At 36.1% G+C, this 20929-nt stretch overlaps 1 protein-coding gene across 1 annotated transcript in view; it reads right to left on the minus strand.

The window, feature by feature from the left end:
- The window catches only part of LRP1B (LDL receptor related protein 1B), a 271488-nt gene that overhangs the window by 159107 nt on the left and 91452 nt on the right, over window positions 1-20929 (minus strand). The window contains exons 21-26 of the mRNA XM_066323173.1: window positions 20206-20450; window positions 13811-13942; window positions 12417-12644; window positions 9627-9801; window positions 9244-9338; window positions 5567-5716 (exon numbers count right to left, since the gene is read on the minus strand). Of these exons, the coding sequence (XP_066179270.1) occupies window positions 5567-5716; window positions 9244-9338; window positions 9627-9801; window positions 12417-12644; window positions 13811-13942; window positions 20206-20450 (1025 nt within the window). The remainder of the gene's footprint in view (window positions 1-5566; window positions 5717-9243; window positions 9339-9626; window positions 9802-12416; window positions 12645-13810; window positions 13943-20205; window positions 20451-20929) is intronic.

Below are 20929 nucleotides of genomic sequence, written 5' to 3' on the forward strand. Positions count from 1 at the left end.
CGAATGCAAATTTTGATGGGTCATTAGTTTTCATTAATGGTGGTTTGAGTATTTATGGGAGACAACTATGTACTGCACTTAGGAGCGGGCGCATTGCCTAGATATATTTCATATATTAATGCTAATGTAATGAATGGTGTCACGGCAATTAGAAGACTGATGACTTGGAAAATGAAGGTGTGTGTGTTTGAATTCTCCTGATCTGAGCAGCCCCTTTCGCTTTGCCAACAAAGTCACAGCTCCCACCATCTGAGCTACTAGGAAAAGCATCGTGGTGTTGGTTTTAGAAAGTTTATTCAGGATGAAACAGAAATCAAATAACCAATATATCATCTAATGCACGATGAAAGTAAATGGGAGCATGAATATATTTTGGTAATATTAGCCCACATTTTCTGTCTAAAATGAAATACTATAATTGTTGCTTTCTGTTTTGATTGCTTGATAATACAGCTTGATGGCTATATTTATATACAGTTTTTGTTCAAAAGACGTTCTTCTAATACCTGCATGCCCACTGAAAAGCTATTATGTACATCTGATTTTGTTGTATTGCTGATTGAAATTTTTTTAATATGAATTTCAACAGAAATAGCACTTACACATAGAATCATTCACTACATGGAGTTACTCTATTTTATGCTAAAAAAAGACCAAAAGCACAACAAATTATATCCTCATTATACAATCTACATTATACTACTATTTTGTAGAGACATGAGCAGAATTTTGTGGTTTTGTGTAGACTGTAATTCTGCGAGGACCTGATACAAAATCCAATCAAATGCCTCCACCAAAACTGCTGACAGAAGCCTTCAGCATCTCTCTCTCCTCAGCTACAGACTTACAGTCACTAATCAATACTTTTCTAGAAACTCTCAGTTTCTCATTCAGAGTCATTTGTCATTCAAGAAACAACCCACAGGTTTGGAAACACGTCAGATATTGCTGTGAGCTCCTTTGCAAGTCAGACTGTGTGAAATAACAGCTCTGCTCACCAATCCAGAAATACAGCTCTCAGCACAAAGGTAAATTTCTAACCAGTTTCAGTAACAGTCAGAGAACCAACTAAGTAACTTGGAAAGCAGATAATGAGACTTGATGCAGAATTCCAAGTACATCTTTATCACTTGATCCCACTCAAAACACTGGCTACCAGAAAAACAGCTAAAATCAGATGTTGAATGGTAGATTAAACTCAAATCTTAAGGCAAATATAGAAAGTATTTTATTATTTTTGAAAAGAATTTCGCTGTATTGTATAAGACATTCAAAAATTCTATCACATGGAACATGAATATCAGAACAGGGGATATATTTGATATAAACTTATAAATGGGGCCAGCAGCATGTGGTGAAAATTATGTGAGGCACAGAGTGCTGCGAATCAGATAAACTTCTAAATGACTAAAAAAACAGCAGAGGTCTTTGAAGAAAATAAAATGTAAAGTTTACGTAGTAATAGAAGAAAATTATTATGACCAAATGCAAGACCATAACTGGTGGGAGGGACTAGACAAAGCATTCACGTGGTTTTCACTGATAGATTAATTAAAAATGGCTAATGTTGCATGCACTGGCATCTCAGAGATTGAATAGAGATCTGAAAAAAGTGGCGACAGTAGAAAAGTACGTATGACTTCATAGATTTACACCAACTTCCTTACAATATGGAATTGCAACAGCAATTTTTTTTTTTTTTTTTTTTTTTTGGTATACTTAGCAGCATGGAAAAAATAGCAGTTTTGTACATATTCAAATATTTTTACTTTCAAATGGAATATAATTTTCATCCCATCATGCTCAAAAAGATTATATCATGCTCAAAAAGGCTTAGCAAAAGCAGGCACCAAAAGACTAGGAATTCCACTCAGCATATTGAAAAAGAAAGATGACTGACACTGCTGAGTAGAAAACCAATAAATGAAAGATCCAAAATACAGAAAGGTGTGAATTATATATTGTTCCCATTTCCCTCAAGGATAAACTTGAGTTACCTTGGTACCAACTTGTTTGCTAACGTTATTTTTTATGTCTTATCATTACCTTCTATAAGATTCCACTAAAGAATGCAATAACAGGAAAATGTTAAACAGAGCCTGGAAAGGACCAAACAGCAGCAAACATCTGAAACAGAAGTGGTAACCTCCAAATGGTTTCTAACAGCTGAACTGCAACGCTAAAATAGAGGAATTGAAAGCAATAAAAACAATGTGGAGATTGAGGGGTCGTGCTAAAGGGGAATCCTCACTGCTGCTGAAGCTCTGAACCACTCCATAAACTGTAGTACGAAGGAAACCAAAACTTTACTGACTTCACTGGCAGCGTCTATCGAGTTCAAATCACAGAACACAGCCATGGAGTGCCTGACTGCTTCTCTTTTCTGATGCTGGAACTAACAGAATCAAAGATCAAGAAACTCGAGCGGTGAGAACAGCACAGAGATTTACCAAGGCAATCTGAAGAAGTCTTGATTGGGCCAAGCCTCTCCCAGTGATTGCTTTTTTTACAGCTCTGAAAAATCTTCTGGAATGTGAAGTGTAAGATACAGCAAAGCCACTGGAAACTGTCAGATCTGTGAGTTTTCTGTGCAAAACATTGTCCAGCCACGGGATGGAAGAGATCAGCTCAGACACAGGCTGTGGGGTTCTTTCAGAGAGCCTCTGAGCTCATGTTTTCCCACAAGGAGACTGATGTTTTCTCACAATAAGACTGATGGCTGGGGAAGGTGCTTCCCAAGCAGCTAAAGAAATTTTCAAGATCATCAGCTGAGGTGCCTGAAGAGTCATCAGTGGTATAGTAAATTCATTTATTAAATTTATTAGAAATTCAGCAATTTTTTTGAAGATCCTTTCTCCTTCAGGGCACCTGGCAGGGAATGGGTGCATGGCAGCCAGGGTTGTCTCAGATCACATCACCCATCCCCTCAATCCACTGGGGTGCCCTCCACTGTTCCCCTGTTTCAGCTCCTCAGTCCAATAAAGGTTCTGGTGATTGACAAGGGACCAAACTTTGTGACCAGGTGACACAACTGTACACAGGGAGTCTCAAAATCCTGAACTCCATCTCCTCCTTCTGCCTCAGTGGAAACATACCCCAACAATATGACAAGATCATATACTAAAATACAGCTGTCCAAAATACTGCTTTTAGCTGGGGAGACACTAAATGCAAAAGACAGAAAACTACAGAAGAAAGCTGAAGATTACAGGATTCTCCAGCACTGAGTGGAACTTAAATCCTACAAAACAGTTAAGGGTTTGGGAACAGGTATCATCTTGCTCTTCAGTCATCAGTGAGTTCAAATGGTACAAAAAAGATAGCTCAGTACATTCGCAGAGCTGAAAAATTCCACTCATGCTGCTTTATTGTGTTTACTGTGTCTTTAGACACAAGCAGTCAAGAAAATTTAGGAATAGGAGCGAAAATGATGCAATAAACATTGCAATTACTGTGAATCACCTGCAAAAACCTCTAATTAAACTTGTAGGCAAACAGATCAGCAGGGGTAGTAAATTTTCACACACTATCATGTTAAATCTTACATTAGAACAAATTAATCAGTCTTCTTTACCTATATATTATTAGTTATGACCATTTATCAATTAGATTTCTCTTATCTTGCTTCATATGGCATTGGATTTTCTGTTCTGACCCACTTTACATGCAGAAAAACCTGCTTGTAAGAACCTGATGCACAGCCACTTGCTCTTTAGGAAAATAAACGGCATTTATATTACCATGGCATGTTCCACAATACGGAAACTTACAGGAGAAATGAATGCAGAAACTTGTCATGTTTTTCAATCAGCACATACAATACTGCTGACAAAACTATGTGCTTCTACTTTTCTCCAGCAGATTTATATGGGGAATCACACTATAATATCAAGCTGCATTTTAGCACAACTGTAACTCCAAAACCCCAAAGCAAAACAGACAGAAAACCCCAAACTCTGTAAGTTTTGTCCACCAGTTTTTAAGTAGCAAGAACTGTCATCACCCGTAAGAACAAAACATCCCAAACTATGACTATTAGAGGTACATGTGGAAAAACCTACACAGCAGATATTCTTGCATCTCCAAAAATTCAGTGATTTTCACACACCCTTTACATGTTAGCTATAAACTCTTTATTCCCTGTCCCTGAGGGATCATCACTGTTGTAGCTTCTGTGAATCACAGATGAGCACCTGACACCACCACTGGCTCAGTGACAGTAGGAACACACACTCTTTACACCTCCTGTTAAAGACTTCCAACAGCTCCCCAGAGTAAAGGCCATTTATTCAGTTTATTTCTAGTCACAATCCAATCATTGAGAAACGATTTGTCCAAATTAACATTCATGATGCCTTCTGACACCAAACCTGTTCATGTTTATGAATGCATGTATAAAAGCACAATATATCCCACAGATACTGACAGCATTTAGAGTTCAGAACTGGGCAAATGAGTGTATTATAAATCTAATTTAGTAATTACCACTTTAAACATGACATAATTTACAACATGTGCATAAAAAATCATTACATTTTATTTAACTTTCCCTAGCACACCATCTACATGTACACAATTATTATTTAATTAATCAATCAAATAAAATATTTCATAAAAAGGCTGGCAGTTGATAACTCACTCATTCCAAAAAAAGTCTGTTTATCAATTGAACTTTTTTTTTTTTTTTTTTTTTTTTTTTTTTTTTTTTTTTTAATATCCAAGATAAATATAAGTGATTTTTAAGTGAACCAGAATAGAGGTCAGTAATTTGTAAAAATTATGGAAATCTCTACAGTCATCTCTATAAAAGCAGAAGCATAAACGTAAATTCTGAGTCAGATTGGAATTTCTTAATCCACTTTGCCCCAGCTACAACAAGACGAAGAGCTGAAGGTGCATATGAGAAAAAGTGAATTTAAAACCATATTTTTATAATATTCAGAGATCAGCAATTTGCTGATTATATTTTTAGGAATTTTTCCTTATGCTACTGATCTTTTGATTTTTCTGATTGATGTTTTTGAACATTCTAAGCAATTTTATTTACAAAGCCTAACAAATAGAATTTTTTTCTTTCAATCAGTTTAATACATGGAATATGAGCAGACATGAAAAGCCAAATCCTCTATCATCAATTCATAGCCTGAAGAAGTCTCCCCAAAGTGACAGGCAATGCAACAAACTAGGAATATCCTGAACTAAGTAGGAAGGACTGAGCAGAGGAAACAAGACAATCCTGTGTAATAAACAGTGTAACAGCTCCTTCCCCTTTCAAAATTCTTGATATGTCTTGACTATAGTAAGTATATGCCATCAATTTGTTACCTTCATTCCATTTTTATATATATATATCTATATGCAAGTCTATATTTAGAAATATCCTTGTATTAGTAATTGCAAACTGTTTAATTAAAAAAAGAACTTTTCATGGACAACATAGTCTCACCTGTGAACGTATTTTATGTATTATATTAATAAAAAAACAACAATAACTTCACTAAACTTTTCATATTTCATTATTAATTAGCTTTGAATACTTAAAAAAATATATTATCACTGGACTTACCCATAATGGTTAAAGCTGTGGCTTTTGTTAAGTCTTCTTTCATTGATTCAATAATTTCAAGATTACCACCATCCAAATTGCATCTACTGATGGTTCCATTTCCTGAACTGATCCAGTAAAGCTTGTTCTCCCCATAATCTATTGATAAACCTGTAATTAATGCATACACCTTTAACTGTGGCTGGAATGGATGATATACATTGTTAAGGTGTTTTAATTACAAACATGCATTTAAGAAATACACACACGCAATTATGTTATCTTATTATGTTATCTAGTCACTCATCTACTTACACTTTTAAAAAAAATTGAGAAAAGCAAATTTTTCTTTTGCAATGAAAAAACCCAATCTCTTAGAAAGATTTTGTGCCTTTTATTCCTTCCACCAGTTACCCAATCAGTGACTGACTGATGAAAGAGCATTATCTGGCAATGAAGAATTACTTGAATAAGCTGAGGTCCTAAGTGAGGTCATTAACAACTTGTAAATGCAAACTAGAAGCCATAATTTATATTCTAAAATTATGAATACACATAGACTTGGTAAACAAGGTACTTTTTGTGATTCAGAACTATAAAAGGTCTGTTCTCTCCCTGCTTAGGCTGATGAAATACCAAAATCTAATCCAAACTCCTAATAAATTTATAGTATTACTTCTCATTTCGATTCATAGCGAACTGATCTCATAATCAGTTCTTTGGAGTTTGAAGCAAGAGAACGGTCAAAGTAAAGATACTTGCAAAATAAGCTACTAAATGAATAAAGTACAGAGTTTTCTGAAAGTAAGAGCAAAGAACTAGGAGATAATGTATTTCAGACTTCTGTAATCCTTTAAAAATGTTCAAGAAGTGGTAGCAGGAGATTTTCCACAGTGAAATAGTCTTGGCATGGTAATAACGATACCTGCCATAACAATTTGCTTTGGTGCTCCAGCCTTCCCAGAACTCATGCTAAGTATCCAGCAGGAAGTTGCCAAAAAATACTGTATTTCACTGCATGGGTCAAGCTCGAGATATTGTACCGTAGTCTTTTTCATCCTGTGGGAAGCTATTTTGGAAACCCCAAGAGGAGAAAGCAGCGCCATGAGCTGCAGCCTTTACAGCTGCCATCGTGTCACTACTGTCACACACATTTGACACGGCAGGCCAAAGGTGTCTGCTTTCTGAGCCTCTAAAAACCACCTTCCCAGTCCATTTGCAGGAACTGATGTTTGCCAGCTCTCTCTGCAAGTGTTTCACCCAGGAGGAAACATCACACAGGGAAGAGAGGATCTGGAGCAGTGCCTCAGGAGGGACTCTTCTCTCAGTGTCTCTGCACACACATTCTTGTGTTTGTACAACCAGCTTCGCTGCAGGCACAGAGCACCAGGGATTCTGGAGACAAGCAGCACTTAGCCCAGCACAGGCAACTTCCCTGGGAATATCAGTGGGGCTTAAAAGGGAATAAACCAGTGGGAAGGTTTTCCTGCTCTGAGATGGGCAGCGTTTGGGATTTGCCACACCTGCCCATGAGCAGCTGCCCATAGATTGCACCCAGATGGGATCTGTTTGTGAGGCCACTGCCAAGACAAGCTATGCAGCAATTACACTCCTGTCCTGTCCGGTTTTATACTCAGACATCCAACTGGTGTTTCTACACACAGGCATTCCAGTTACACAGCAGCAACTGACACAAAAAACACTCCCATCTCCTTCTATCCAAGCCTAGCACATTATTCTCCCCAAATACTTTCCACCTATTACCAACCTTTGCAAAAACACATTATTTCTAATGTAGGCAGCACATGGGTAAATAGATTTTTTCAGGAATTTTCCTGCTTTAATAATAAAACCAAGTGATTTATTAGCCATAAGCATCACAGATACTCATGATGTATTCAAGTGTAGGGGACTGGCTTAAACCTTATAACCTGCTAAAGTGAATCTAGGCATGAGGATTGTACAACAGTGGTCTCAGAGACTTCAAACGAGCCAGTGATTTGCCCAAAAAAGTATAAAATTAGCAGGAATTCTAAATTCCTAATATAGTTTAATGGCACTCCAATGAGCAGTTCTTTTATCAACAAATATATGTGTCAGCACTGGAGACTTTCAGAACTGCAGAAGGGACCAGCAAACCACAGTATGTATTAGTAAAGATAAAAAAAGAAATTACACCATCTGTCATCCTAAGAGTATCAGTTCCCGAAATTTCCAAACTAAAAGTGCTCTTGGTAATAATAGAAAATACCGTAATTGAAAAATTGTCTCATTGTTTTGATGGAGCTCAATCAGGAAGAATAAAATCAGGTCGTAGATCAGAAAACTCCCTCACTTCTCAAATTCTGAAATTCTGCATCAAGGAAACTAAACATCCCATCAATCATCAGGAAATCCAACACTAATAACCAGGCATTTGTCTTTTACAGCAATCCACCTGAGAACTCCCAAAACACTCAAAATTAGCACTGCATGAACTAGAGCTTCATTTTTGGACAAAGACAGTTTTCTCAGCGCTCAATGAAAATTAAATTAGGGCTTTAAGACCGCTACTTTCTAAATTTTTAGAGAGGTTTCATTGCTCTTAAGATGGGACTGTCCTATGCAAATGGTAAAAAATAATTTAAACCATTGAAACTGGCATTTTGCATACATTTTAATTATGAGTTTGATATCAGAAACCCTAAGCATTGCAGTTTAGGACCTTGTGACCTCTGATCACAAAATATTCAGTGCAAAGTGTTGCACACAACTGTCCTTTATATTGTTTTAATGTTATCAAAAGTGCTAGTCCTTCACCTTAAAATTAGTTGCTTTGCCACTCTTTTCTCTCCAGATAAAAAGGTAATTGTCTCTTCAAGCAGATAGACAGATAATCATATCAACAGTAAAACAGTTAGCAACTAATTTCTACAAAATTCACTGGATTAAGTGTATAAAATGCATGTCATGTTGTTCTTACGTAAAACTTACTGAATTCTTTAAATCACTTTCACTTCTGCTTGCTTAATGCATTCAGTTATAAAAACATAACTGCTTTAATGTATAATCACTTTATTGATGGGTCATTAACAAGGCAGCAACGACTGACATAACTACTTTAACTCTCTAAATAATGAAATTGTCTACCAAAAGAGACTTGAGCAAAACCAAAAAATACACATAGAAAAAGCTCTTTGTTTTTTTTTTTTTTTTAATGCCATAATTTATCAACTCTATGAATCCCCAAATACTAACACTGAGATTAAGTCATGATATGAAATGCATGTTTCAACTGTTGGTTTTTTTTTCCCTCTGTAGTGAAAAGTCAAGGTCCAATTTATCTTTTAATTATGCAGGTGAAATTGTGGTGAGGAAAGATCCACATTTGCATTGAAAGCATATTCATATACCCACGACTTACTAAAACCCTGACCTCCATGTTTTTGTAACCATGATACAAAGATTAAGAAATACAGATGGGCTCTCCTTCAGTCTATTGTAATCCTAAAAGTCAATAATACTGATTTCAGTCAGAATGGGCCAAAAATACCTTAAGTCGTGAAACACAACAGGAACATGAGTGTTGTTTGTACCTTTATGCCTGTTCTTATGGCTGTAGATGAAAAACATCATTGTACACTTAAATATCAATTCAAGACAATGCCCATAATAAATCACTATGAGTTAAAAAAGAAACAGGGAAAAAAGGTATTTACCAACAGGATCTTTTTGATTCTGAAAGAGTATTTTGCTGTTGCTGCCATCCATGTTTGCCATGTTGATTGTGTTGCCATCCGTCCAGTAGAGCTTACTGAAGAGAATTAACATATTTACAATTTCGCTTTGTGTTTTTAATGAGTCAGTAGTGAAAACATTCCTCAGTTTAGGAGACAAAATGCACAACTAATAATTACATGATTTAATCAGCAGATTTCTAAGGGAAGAAGCATTAAGTTAAAAAATTTTCAGCAAAAGCTTTCAAATTCAGGTTTGCACTTTAAGTTTAAAAGAAAACAGAATGGCCAAACGTAAAACATCAATGAAGAACCTTCTGATGAACTTTGCTGCAGTTTATTTATTACAACCATGGACACCTTACCCTTTAACTGGGTGAACTGCAAGACACTGGGGTTTATCAATTCCATGGATGATTGAGGTTTTCAAGGAGCCATCCAAATGTGCCACGTTAATTTGTGTTTCATCAAATTCTGAGCTAATCCAGTATAAATTACGTGATATCCAATCCACTGCAAGACCTCTGATACTCTGAATGTCTGCAAAAAGGGAAAGCAGTTATTCAGATTTTCCTTCTGGATTATTGTCAGTGTTAGGGGGAAAAAAAAAAGAATGATTTATTCTACAGTTTGTTAACAATACTGTGCAATATTTTATTCAGATGGATTTATTAACTAGTTGACAAGAATTAATAATCTTGATTTTTCTTCCTGGGCTTGATACACTAACAATAAGAACATGAAAATCACACTGAATATCCACAGCATGAAACCTATTGTCCAAAACTAATAATCAGAGATGCTGAACTTCTGTATTGTATTTTTCTACTTCAGAAGGCGTTTGTTGCTCAGTGGCTTTCTAAAACAAAACTATGCTAAAATTTAAAATCCTCCCTCCTTCTTCAGCTCCACAAAGGCTCAGTACAGAGTATCTGGATTAAATCCACTGGTCTGTAGCATAGTTCTGTAGCTCATAAGTACTTGTGTCACTGGAGAAGTTTAGGGGTTTTGAAAGTCTTTATTTTTGAAGGCTTTGAAGATTGCAAGTTACTCTCCCAGCTTCTTGGATATGGCAAAACACCTGTCAGCCAGTGGGAAACACTGAATGAACTATAATGAACTATTTTGCTTTTCTGCTGTTCACAGCTTTTACTTTTCCTATTAGGTTGTTTGTTTTTTTTTTTTTTTTTTAATCAAACCCCACAACTTTTCTCACTTTTACCCTTCAAATTCTCCTCCCCATCCCAGTGTGGGATGAGCAGCTGGGGGAGCTGAGGGTTAACCTACAGCTCCATTATCACCTGAGACAGCAAAACAGAAGTATGATATTACTGATTTGGTAACTTGATGGTCTTCCTGAGGAAGGTATTTAAAGAAATGTCAATCTGTGTTAACATCTGCCTGAAACACTGGGTGTAAAGTCACTGCTCCACCTCTAGGTACCAACACTCTGCCCTGGGTTCATATTGTTTGGCATCTTTGTGGTGAAGGAGACAGGCCAAGGGTGATTAAATGATTCATTGTAGTTCCTCGTTTATACACATCTTCTGTCAGCTTAAGCTGGTAATTTCCACTGGCAGGACTATTGCCCTTGACAGGCTGACACGGACAGGGGTGAGGACTGGTTTGCATGTCCATAAGGCTGAGCAGTGATTGGGCATTAGGAAGTTTGCCAACCTCACAGAATGTGACAAAGGACACCAAACACACAGTCCTTGACCCATTTTAAAATTGTTCCCTTGCCCTTCTGGGTTTTTTCTGCTTGGAGGAAGTAGAAAATAAGCATTTCATAGTGTTAAAAAGATTAAAGTATGACTTGGCATCTTTGTGACACTAGCATAAGACTTCACTCAATGAGAATCCCACCAGGATGTCCTTACAAAGCTTATTTTGTTCTTATAAGAAGTATGAAAGTATAACTGTAAGCAAATGAGATAGTTTACACATAATAAATAGTCTTTACAATGTTTTGATGTGCCAGAACATTGTAATTTTCTCTAACTTATTATATAAAAAGTTACATCTGGAACAAAAAAAAAAAACAAAAAACAAAAAATAAACAAAAACCCACAAAAAAATCTACCACAGAAGCTACCATAATAAAAGGAATATGAAAGAATAGTATATTTCTCTTGTTTTGTTTTCTTTAAGTTCCTTGACAAGTTCAGTGAATTTTCTATAATAAACAACACTTTTATTCTACTACTTTAAGAAAAAAAGCAAGCAACCAGTCCCACTGCTGAGCACCTGAACACCTGAAATAAAGATCTCTAGGAGGCATTTTAAGCTGTGTTCTCATTATTGGGACTAAAAAACATATCTGATTGTTAATAAAGTTGTCTCTGGGATAACAGGGGAAAAGAAAAAGCAGCCCCACAAAATGAATTCACAGTCTATAAAATGGAGAAATTGCCATATTTGTCCAAACATTTCCCAAAATGTGCTAACTTAGAAGTAATTTCTTTTCAAGTGATACAAGGGGCAGAGCTTGAATTAATTATTTTCTAATAAAGAATTAACTATATGGTTCCTTTGTTCTCAACGTCAGGTAAGGTCTGATCTTACAGAACTGGTTGAAGCAATCCATTACAGACTTTATATTCATGAAGTTTCTGGATTTATGTACATATTCTGTAGAAAAAAAAAAAAACCCACATTACACTAGTATCACCAAAAATACCAGGCTGCCATGCTGTAGTTTCATCAATGGTACCAAAGCTGAAAGATCTGCATGGACTGGAAAGAGAAAACAACCCTGACAGAGCCAATTTAATTGCTAGGTCAACACAGGTAGCCACAGGACATAGGAAATTCTTCAGGGCAAAGCTTTGTCTAGATACTGTGCTTCTCCTGCTTTTTATCTTTATCCTTTCTACCTTCAAGACATTAGTTCCTTTTTTTTTTACTACACATTTCAATCTTGTACAAAATCAACGCAAAAAATACACCCCAATTGGTTTACATAGAATTGAATTATGAATCAATAAAGTGAACTAGAATCCTGAAGAAAATTCTGCCTGCTTATGGTTTAGATCTCTTATCCAATACCAGGGCAAGGTACACATATCAAGAACTTTCATTCTCCTATTTCAGCATGCTCATGGCACATATTTATCTAGAAGGAATTATTTTTACTTCAATGCTGTGCTGTTTACCTCTTGAAATAATGGTTTCTAAGCCCGTGCCATTGATGAAGGCACGTTTGATGGTCTGTGTTTTCACATCAGTCCAGTATAAACGTTCCTCAACGGCATCAAAATCTATGACTGTCACATCATCAATGTCAGGAACAGTGAAGGCTGTGATGAAGTTGAAATACGGGTTCTCTATGTCCACCCCTCTGATTTCTGAACGCCTTGCGTAAAGAAGGAACTTCTTTCTTTCTGTTAGAAAAAGGGAAAACATCATTCCTCATCCTCTTCACATCTCTAACAAAAAAACAAAGTAATTTGTTTCAGATCACTTGACAAACGTGTAAATGATGTTTATATGAGTGATTAAACTCTCCCAGAAAACCTGCAGCCTAATGACACTTGAAAAATAATGTTACAGAGCACAGAAAAAAGATAAGAATTATGTATATTGGACATTGTTACCAATCCACTAAACCAATATGGTCTAATGAGCGTGAAAGAAAAAAATGTTGAAAATGTTTTTTTCATACGTTTTACCCTCTTTAGTCCACTCAAACAAATCATGTTCCACCTGCACATCATAACAGATATTAACATTTGGTATCTCGGGATATCAGATTCACTGTAAAAGGGAAGTTTTGCAAACAGCAAATGTGCGCATGAGCAGTGAAAAGCAAACAGCTGGAACAAAAAGGGCAAATTGGTTGCTCTAATTTATACCTCCAAAAAGGATGATAAATTAAAAGCAAAGCAGAGCTCTCTTTTTAATCTCAAAACACTGAATGATTGGAGCAAGCACCTGCAAATGAACAGTAAAAGTAACTTTTTTTCCTGCAATACCTCTGACATGCCAAAATATTATTTTCTTTTCTATTTCTTGAATTTTATTAATCAACAGTAAGAAGGTTAATTCAGTACAAGGTTTTAGAGATAATAGAATTATTTGACATTTCAAGGGGTTTTAGAGCTGAAAAGTGTTTATTGCAGTTTTTTTATAAAATTCCCCTGCAAGGATGCACTTCTAATATTTACTCTTTGTTTTATAATCCTTGAAAATGAGTCTAAGACAACTCCAGAGCAGGTGGAGATTTAAGTTATTAAGCATCTTTTTGTTATCCAGCTTACCTGACTCCAAATGTTGGGATGATGCAGGTTTCAGTACAAAGCCTTCTGTTGTGCAGAGATAAATTTTATGAACACACCACACTCACCAGCAGCACAAAGAAACAGCTGTGGCAGCAAATATCAAAGCACCACAGACCTCAACAGTTAGAGCAAGTCATTGATTCTCAAAAAGCAGAATTCTCCTTTAAAATACACCATTCTAAAGCACTGCAGAGGTTTTATTTGTGACATTAATTTGTCCATTGATTCGAAAATCAATGCAATTGCCAGGCTGTGGGAGGAAAACTTACCATAACATGTTTTTTTGTCTGAAGACAGTTTCATCAGGTGTGGACAGGCGCAGGCAGCACTTCTGTTGTGATTGATCAGACACATGTGAGAGCAGGGACCCTTGCCCTCATTAGCAGCACAAGGGTTGGGAGCTAAAACAGAATCATTGAAACACACAAAATGTAAAAAAAAAACCACCCACTTGTTAAAATTAAGGTTTGCCAAACAGTTGTGAGAAGGGAAACATTCTTTTTGAAGACAGACCCAGTCGAAGTGATCTACTGAGCTTCTGCTCTAATCATTGTTACAGGCTAATATTCAACTCTAGTCCAAGAATATGTATATAGATATATTAAAATATTTTGGTTTTTAATGCAGCCACAGTTTATAATTGTAACTTTAGGAGGCAACTGGATATAATTTTCCCAGGGAGATATTAATTTTGCAGCCTTTTCATGAGAGTTAAATCTTACACTCCTAATCAAGACACATGGGATTAAAAAAATGTCAGCATGATGAGGACCTGAGAAACAGATTTAATTGTGTGAAAGAAATAGTCAAAGCTTAGATTATGAGATGAACTATGGTAAACTCAATGTTTCCTCTCAATTTCATTTCCCTACTAGAATATTAGTTGGAAATCTAATGCACAAAGAGAATGTGAAAGGGGGAAAAAAAAGCCAAAACAAAACACAGCAAAGTATTTCTACTTTTCTCAGAGAAAACCTCTCCTAAGTGTAGGTTTTCACAAGTCACTTCCTCTAGCTCACTGACTGAATAAGATGTGCTAAAATTTCTTTAAAGAGAAGGAAGAAAGCTGACCAGAGAAGACCCCTTAGTCTTATAAAAGCTGGAAATCATTCTTATCATCTTCATTCTCTGTTATAAACCCCAAAGCTCCAGAGCACTGCTGAAGAGACATTTCAAGCATGAACAGAAAGTAATGTTGACTCTTCCTTTTGTTAAAAAAAAACCCTTTGAAAATTAACATTGATGAAAAGGGAAGTGCAATTGACTGACTCAAAGACAAACTTATAATTAACAAAACCAATTAGTGTAGAATATATTCCTCTGTTAGGCTGCAGTACAAGTAATTAGATAACCACAGCAATCTAATGTATGAATTTCCGTAAAAAATAAATTTAGCTCAAACTCAAGCACTTCAATTTGAAGACAAAGTTTTCTTCATTGAACCATCCTTTTTTTCCACCAGTGCATGCTGCTTTAAACTTATCCAGCACTTCCTGAATCCTTTAACTACTTACTTTTCTAATCTTTTTTGTAAAAAAAGAAGCTTTCAAACCCTTGGAAAAACAGGTTAATTGCAATTGTAGCCATCATTTTATTTTAAAAAACCAACCAACCCACCCCAAAACACACCACAGGCTTTTACTATTTTCTATAAAATCATCCTATTTTCCCCTTTTGAGGGCTGGCAGCACTGGAGGTCACTCAGCCTTTCCTAGAAATTAGGAAAGAGGAACGTTTATTTAACATCACTTTTCTGGTATCAATAGGAACATTGAGAGAAAATTTGGGGTATCTCTTGAAATAAGTTCACAACTTCATGTGGAAGACAAAGAAAAGATTGAGTTGAAAAGACACTAAAATTAACAAGGCTCAGGGAATCTTTCCAGCACATAGAAGTCATCTATCCCTCTGAAGCATACACCATAAACAAAACACAACTTAGAGTTTTGAAAACACTGTGAAGGAGATCACAGAGTCATTTATGTTGTAAGGGATCTCAGGAGACCAGCTAGAGATTCAACCTCCCACAATTTTTGGGCATTTTTTCCACAGGTGCTGCGAGACTGTAAAAGTTTGGTCCTGTGCTTTATTTTCCTTTCATTTATTTGCCAATACAGAGATGTAACTTCTGTGAAAATTCAACCTCTCTGTGTGCGTACAACTGTCTATGATAAGAATTTACTTTGAGCCTAAGTATAATTAATCCCTGCATTGTCTTTCCATGCAAGTATTGTCTTATGGAATGGAACATACAGAATTTAAAAAGAAGAACAGATGGAAGAAAAAACTAAAAGGCTTGCTGGTTAATGATCATTTTAAAGAGAATGTTGCAGTTCAAGTGTACTCCAAGCATTCACCAGGAGTAGTCAGTGCAATTTGTGTACTGTTCACATCACAACTCCCTGCCTTATTGCACAGAACACAAAACTGGTGGGAAAAGAAGTGTTATAAAGCAGATGTGTTTGTTTCCACATGAATGCACAACTCTGGGAGCAAAGTACCATGATCTAAACATTACCTCTAGCAGCACATATTTATACATTCCTTTCATATTCATACTGCTTGCACTGAATAACAGCAAAGCCTGCTCTTTATTTCCTAATAAAAACTAATTCTCCTGAGGGCACATTGTTATTGCTCTGACTCTCAAAAAATTTGGCTTTTTGTATTTCCTCGTGCTCATTCTAACACTTCTATTTCTATTGTGAGTAAGCTCATAAGCATTTGTTACCTTTTCCATGCCATTTATGATTTCACAGACTGCCACCATACAGAGGCCTGTCTATAAATGGTATTTCCAGCAGCATCAGCACAGCTGTCCCCAGACCAAAACCTGTCCCATGCCCTTGATCAGCCTGTCAGGCTCCCTTGATGTGCTGTGTATGATCTGTCTATGTATTCCAGCTGTGGGAGTGACATGGATTGATACAGCATCACACTTCACTAGCTGTGCTGCTTTATTCCTTTTCCTGATCATTTCCACCAATCTATTTTCCTTTTGATCACAGCAAGCCACGGAACTGGCATTTTCCCTGACTGGACAGCCCTTTTCATTGTTTGATTGATTTGCACTGCTGATGGCTTGTCTGTCTGCTCCTCTCACAGTGCTGTGCACAGATCCACACGTGTCACTCTTGTCACCTCGCTTCCTGACTGCCCTCTGAAACTTCATTTAAACAAAGTGTTCATTTCTCTTGACCTGCAACCCTTAAAAACAACCCCTTCTGACATTCCATCAGCAGCTGACAAATGAACACTTACTCTGACAACCTCTCAATATGCATCTCCCATGACAAACTTATCCCCTGCGTTAACTTCACATTGAGCTTGTCCCTTTGTGGCACCAGATTTCAGCGAGACAAAGTTCGATCTTACACTTTAACAGTGCGCAAAACGTTTGAATCCTGCCTAAACCTTCAAAGATCTGCACCTCAGTCACATCAAAAGGTGCTTTCGAACTGCTGACAGTCGATTCCCACTCATATTTAAAACCAGTTACTGATCTAATCCTCTGCTCATTGGCAATACTTCCAGTAGAATTGCTTTCCCTAAGGCCAAAGTACTCAGCCGAGTTAAATCTTTATACTGCCTATTATATCTGATTGTTTTAGCATTGATCTTTGAAATTTGCAGGTTAGGACTGATCAGAGGTGTCAGTTCTGAGGTAAATATTTATTTCCTCTAATCACTCTGTTTCAGTTTTTAATCGTTCACTTCAAAAATTAATCAATATAAAATTTACATTTTTAGCACAAAACTAAATAAAGAAGAATATTCTCAGAACATAGCACAATTCTTGATAAAGCTCAGAAAAAATATATTTATATATATAGGAGTAAAATAATAGATAAATTTCAGTATATATATTTTGCATTATTTACAGTACATATACCAAACTTTCTGCCAGCTTTGAAGTAAAAAGAACAAGGTCTTAAAGTAATATATACATATATTCATATATAAGACCTCAAAGTAATGAAGTTTTTTAGTTCTCCTCCTCTTAAGCTGCATTTCTCTAAGAGTTTATTATTTTAAACAGCTGGCAATCTGTGACTCAATAGAACTTTGCAAAAAACCTTGAACTTAAATGTTCTTCATTTTTTAATTACAAAAGAGCTCAGTGGTACAAATATACTTTATATTCAACAGTTATTGTACTGTTTGTCCTGCTTTCTAAATAAAAAATTATTCTTTTATTAAAGATTATATAGAAAAAATAATGTCATACTCATGTTTGGTTTTTAATTTTAATTTAAATTAATACTCTGGAGAATTTTTTTTTTTTTTTAAAAGAAGGGAGAAGAGTGAGAAATTCACAGCTTTGTGTTTTCAAGCTGTGATCTTTCCAAGGCTGTATATTTACCCCTCTTGTCACCATCCTCAGTAGTGCACTGCTACAACTCCTCATGACTCAAACAGACCTTGTTCTTTGCAACAAGTGGACTTTTAAAATACAATGGTTGTTGAAAAGAAAAGAAAAGAAAACAAAATCTTCCTAGAAACCTTGTGCTTGCCATCTTAACAGCACTCCTGACACAGAGCTTTGATTCTGGGAAGACGAGTGGGTCTGGAGCTCACATTCCTGAGAATATTCTGCACTAAGGAAGAAGCCTTCCCCAATCCCCTGTGGTTTACTGACAGCTGAACTCATCACCCAGACAAATATCTCACTCTAACTTCTCTACCTTAAATTAGCATCTGTCCTAGATTGACTCAAATCATCTGCCTTTAGGCTACCAGAGTTTATTTAGCTCTTCTCTACTTCATTTCAATCAAAATAACTTCCTTGATAGATATTAAAAACTAATCAACTTTCACCCACACAGGTGACCCAGATGGAAGTGAAAATACAAAATGTTCATCCTGCACTGCCCTATTCATACTGACAATTTGCAGTGTAAATCTACTGTTAATTTTGTTTTAGGATTCTAACCTGCACACTGTCTTGTTCATTTATTGCAAAATAGCTACAAATTCAAAGGAAAAATTAACAAGTAATCGGGCAGTGTCATCATTTCTTTAGCTCAAATAAAAAGGTGCTGGAGAGTTGGAGAAAGAAATTGCTTCTGCTGGAAGACAATAATTTAGAGGCAACCCAGAAGGCCAATCATAAATCAGAATCCAGTGTTTTCTACATCATAAAATAGAAGCTGCAATTACACAACTTGATCCTTGAACTTCTTGGTTTCAAAAAAAAAAAAAAAAAAAACAACTGAAGGCTCCTCTACAGTTTTTCCTTGCCTGGAGGCCAAGATATCTGAGGCTGTGAACACTGCCTGATGTCTCCCTAGGCTACAGAATCCCACTGAAGATGCTGTCTGGCCCCAGTCCAAACAGAATAGTTGTTGTTCTTTTTCTGGCAGCGAGAAAAGGCAAATAGCAACTCTACTGCAACTCTAGAAACATCAAATATGGAACACAAATCCCAAAGTCCAGGAGGGGACCAATTAAAAGAAAATTGCCAAAAAATTCCAAACAAACAAAACCACTCAAAAATCCGAAACAAAGCAAAACAAAAAAGAGACAAGGAAAAAAACTTATTTGAAAGGTGTGTGCAGAGATGCATATTTACTCCACCTCTATTTTAACTAGCTGGGCATACATATTATCTTCAGCAGAAATCAGCTTTTAGAATGCCTCAAAAAGTAAATTCTGAAGGGAAATAAGTGGCTTATTTCAGAAAGTGACAAAGTCCAAGAGACTTGCCATCCACTGGAAATCCGTAACATTGATTTTCAATACGCATTCATTATTATTTTAAAATAAAAACATCAGAAAAGTTCATCCTGACAATTTATGTCACATATTGAGAGGTGATGGTTGTCACCAGGCTTGGACACACTAACCAACAATAAGTAGTGTTCATTGCTTTTCATCTATTCCACGTGCCAGTAGAGAACATCCCTCAAATCTTTTGCCTTCCAGAGTGCAGTGAGAGTTTTACTTGCTGGAACTCATTTACATTAGAGCTTTAGCCATAGTTTTCTATGTATAAATAATGCAGAACTGACTTCCAATACATTTACACAGCATCCAAAGGTGGCAGGATTTGAAGTTTTCAAGACTGCTCACAAGCTACATAAGAGTCTAAGTGCCTTGCTCAGCACTACAACTCCTGGATGAGAAGAAAAACAAAATTTCACTTCTCAGTATTAATAGAAAGAACAGCAACAAGTATTCATGAGACCAATTCTAAAACAGCATTGTATTACCATCAACTTCTTGGCAGAAAAGTTGAAATTTATCCAGACAACATGGAAGAAACTGTAACTAATTTGTGTTCATCCTCAAGTGGTGTTTTTACTTTCTAATATTTATGTACAAAATAACTGCTGTCTTTTGTTATATTTGTTTTGGTTTCTTTTATTGTGTATATTATATACACAATCTAATATGTTTTATTGTGTATATTACATACACAATAAAATTCATACTGATTTTTTTTAGCATTGCTATTTTGCATGGTACATGCTAACCTATACAAATCAATTTATCTATCTAGACATATGTACCCCATAAAAACTTCTGCCACATGGGTTGTGTACTTTTGTCTTCATCTAGCACTCAATAAAACAGTTAAAGAAAAAAATACACACATATTTATATATATATAAAGGATACAGATTTCCCCCCCTCAGTAATAAATTATTCTAGGAATATTCACCTTGTGGCTGTCGACTTGGATGATAAATCTGGAGATCAAATGGCTGAGCACTTGTTTTTTGTATGACACTGACATTTTGGCCAGTCCATTTATTTGCTTTGGCAAGGGTATTGGTCCTCCAATCTGTCCAATAAACTTCACTCCCATACAAAGAAACAGCAAAAGGGTGAGAAAGATATTCGTGACCCCGAATAATCTCTATCATGCTGGTTCCATCATACAATGCAGAATAAATGGCATCCGATCTACAAGACAACCCCAAATTTAGGATTATATAAAAATAAAATAATAATAATAAAAAAAAAAAATCACACAACCATTATGACATTGGACAAAATGTGCAAAGAAGTTAATTCCTAAGAGTGGTAAGACCTAGGAATTTTTGCAGAGCAATCATTAATTTTATAGATTATTAAGTTCACATTATTAATTTAACTGAACCATATGAAATACTAGTTAGTATAACGCTTTAATTTACCTCAATGCTGTGAGAAATACAACAGAAAAAACCAGGTTTTTTTCAGATGAGCTTAAAAAATAATGAACTAGCTTGTGCTTTGCATGGATGAGTGTCAGTGAGGACATCTGGGAACTGCTCTCTAAGGCACAGGGAGCCAGGAGCCACGGGTTATCAATTAAATAAATGTACATATTGCACACGTGCCTGCCCAGGGCTCTTTGTGTCCACGACTAAACTCCACTTGCACTGCAGTTTCTGCTTGCA

This window comes from Sylvia atricapilla, chromosome 7 (assembly GCF_009819655.1).
Source record: "Sylvia atricapilla isolate bSylAtr1 chromosome 7, bSylAtr1.pri, whole genome shotgun sequence".
Taxonomy (NCBI): domain Eukaryota; kingdom Metazoa; phylum Chordata; class Aves; order Passeriformes; family Sylviidae; genus Sylvia; species Sylvia atricapilla.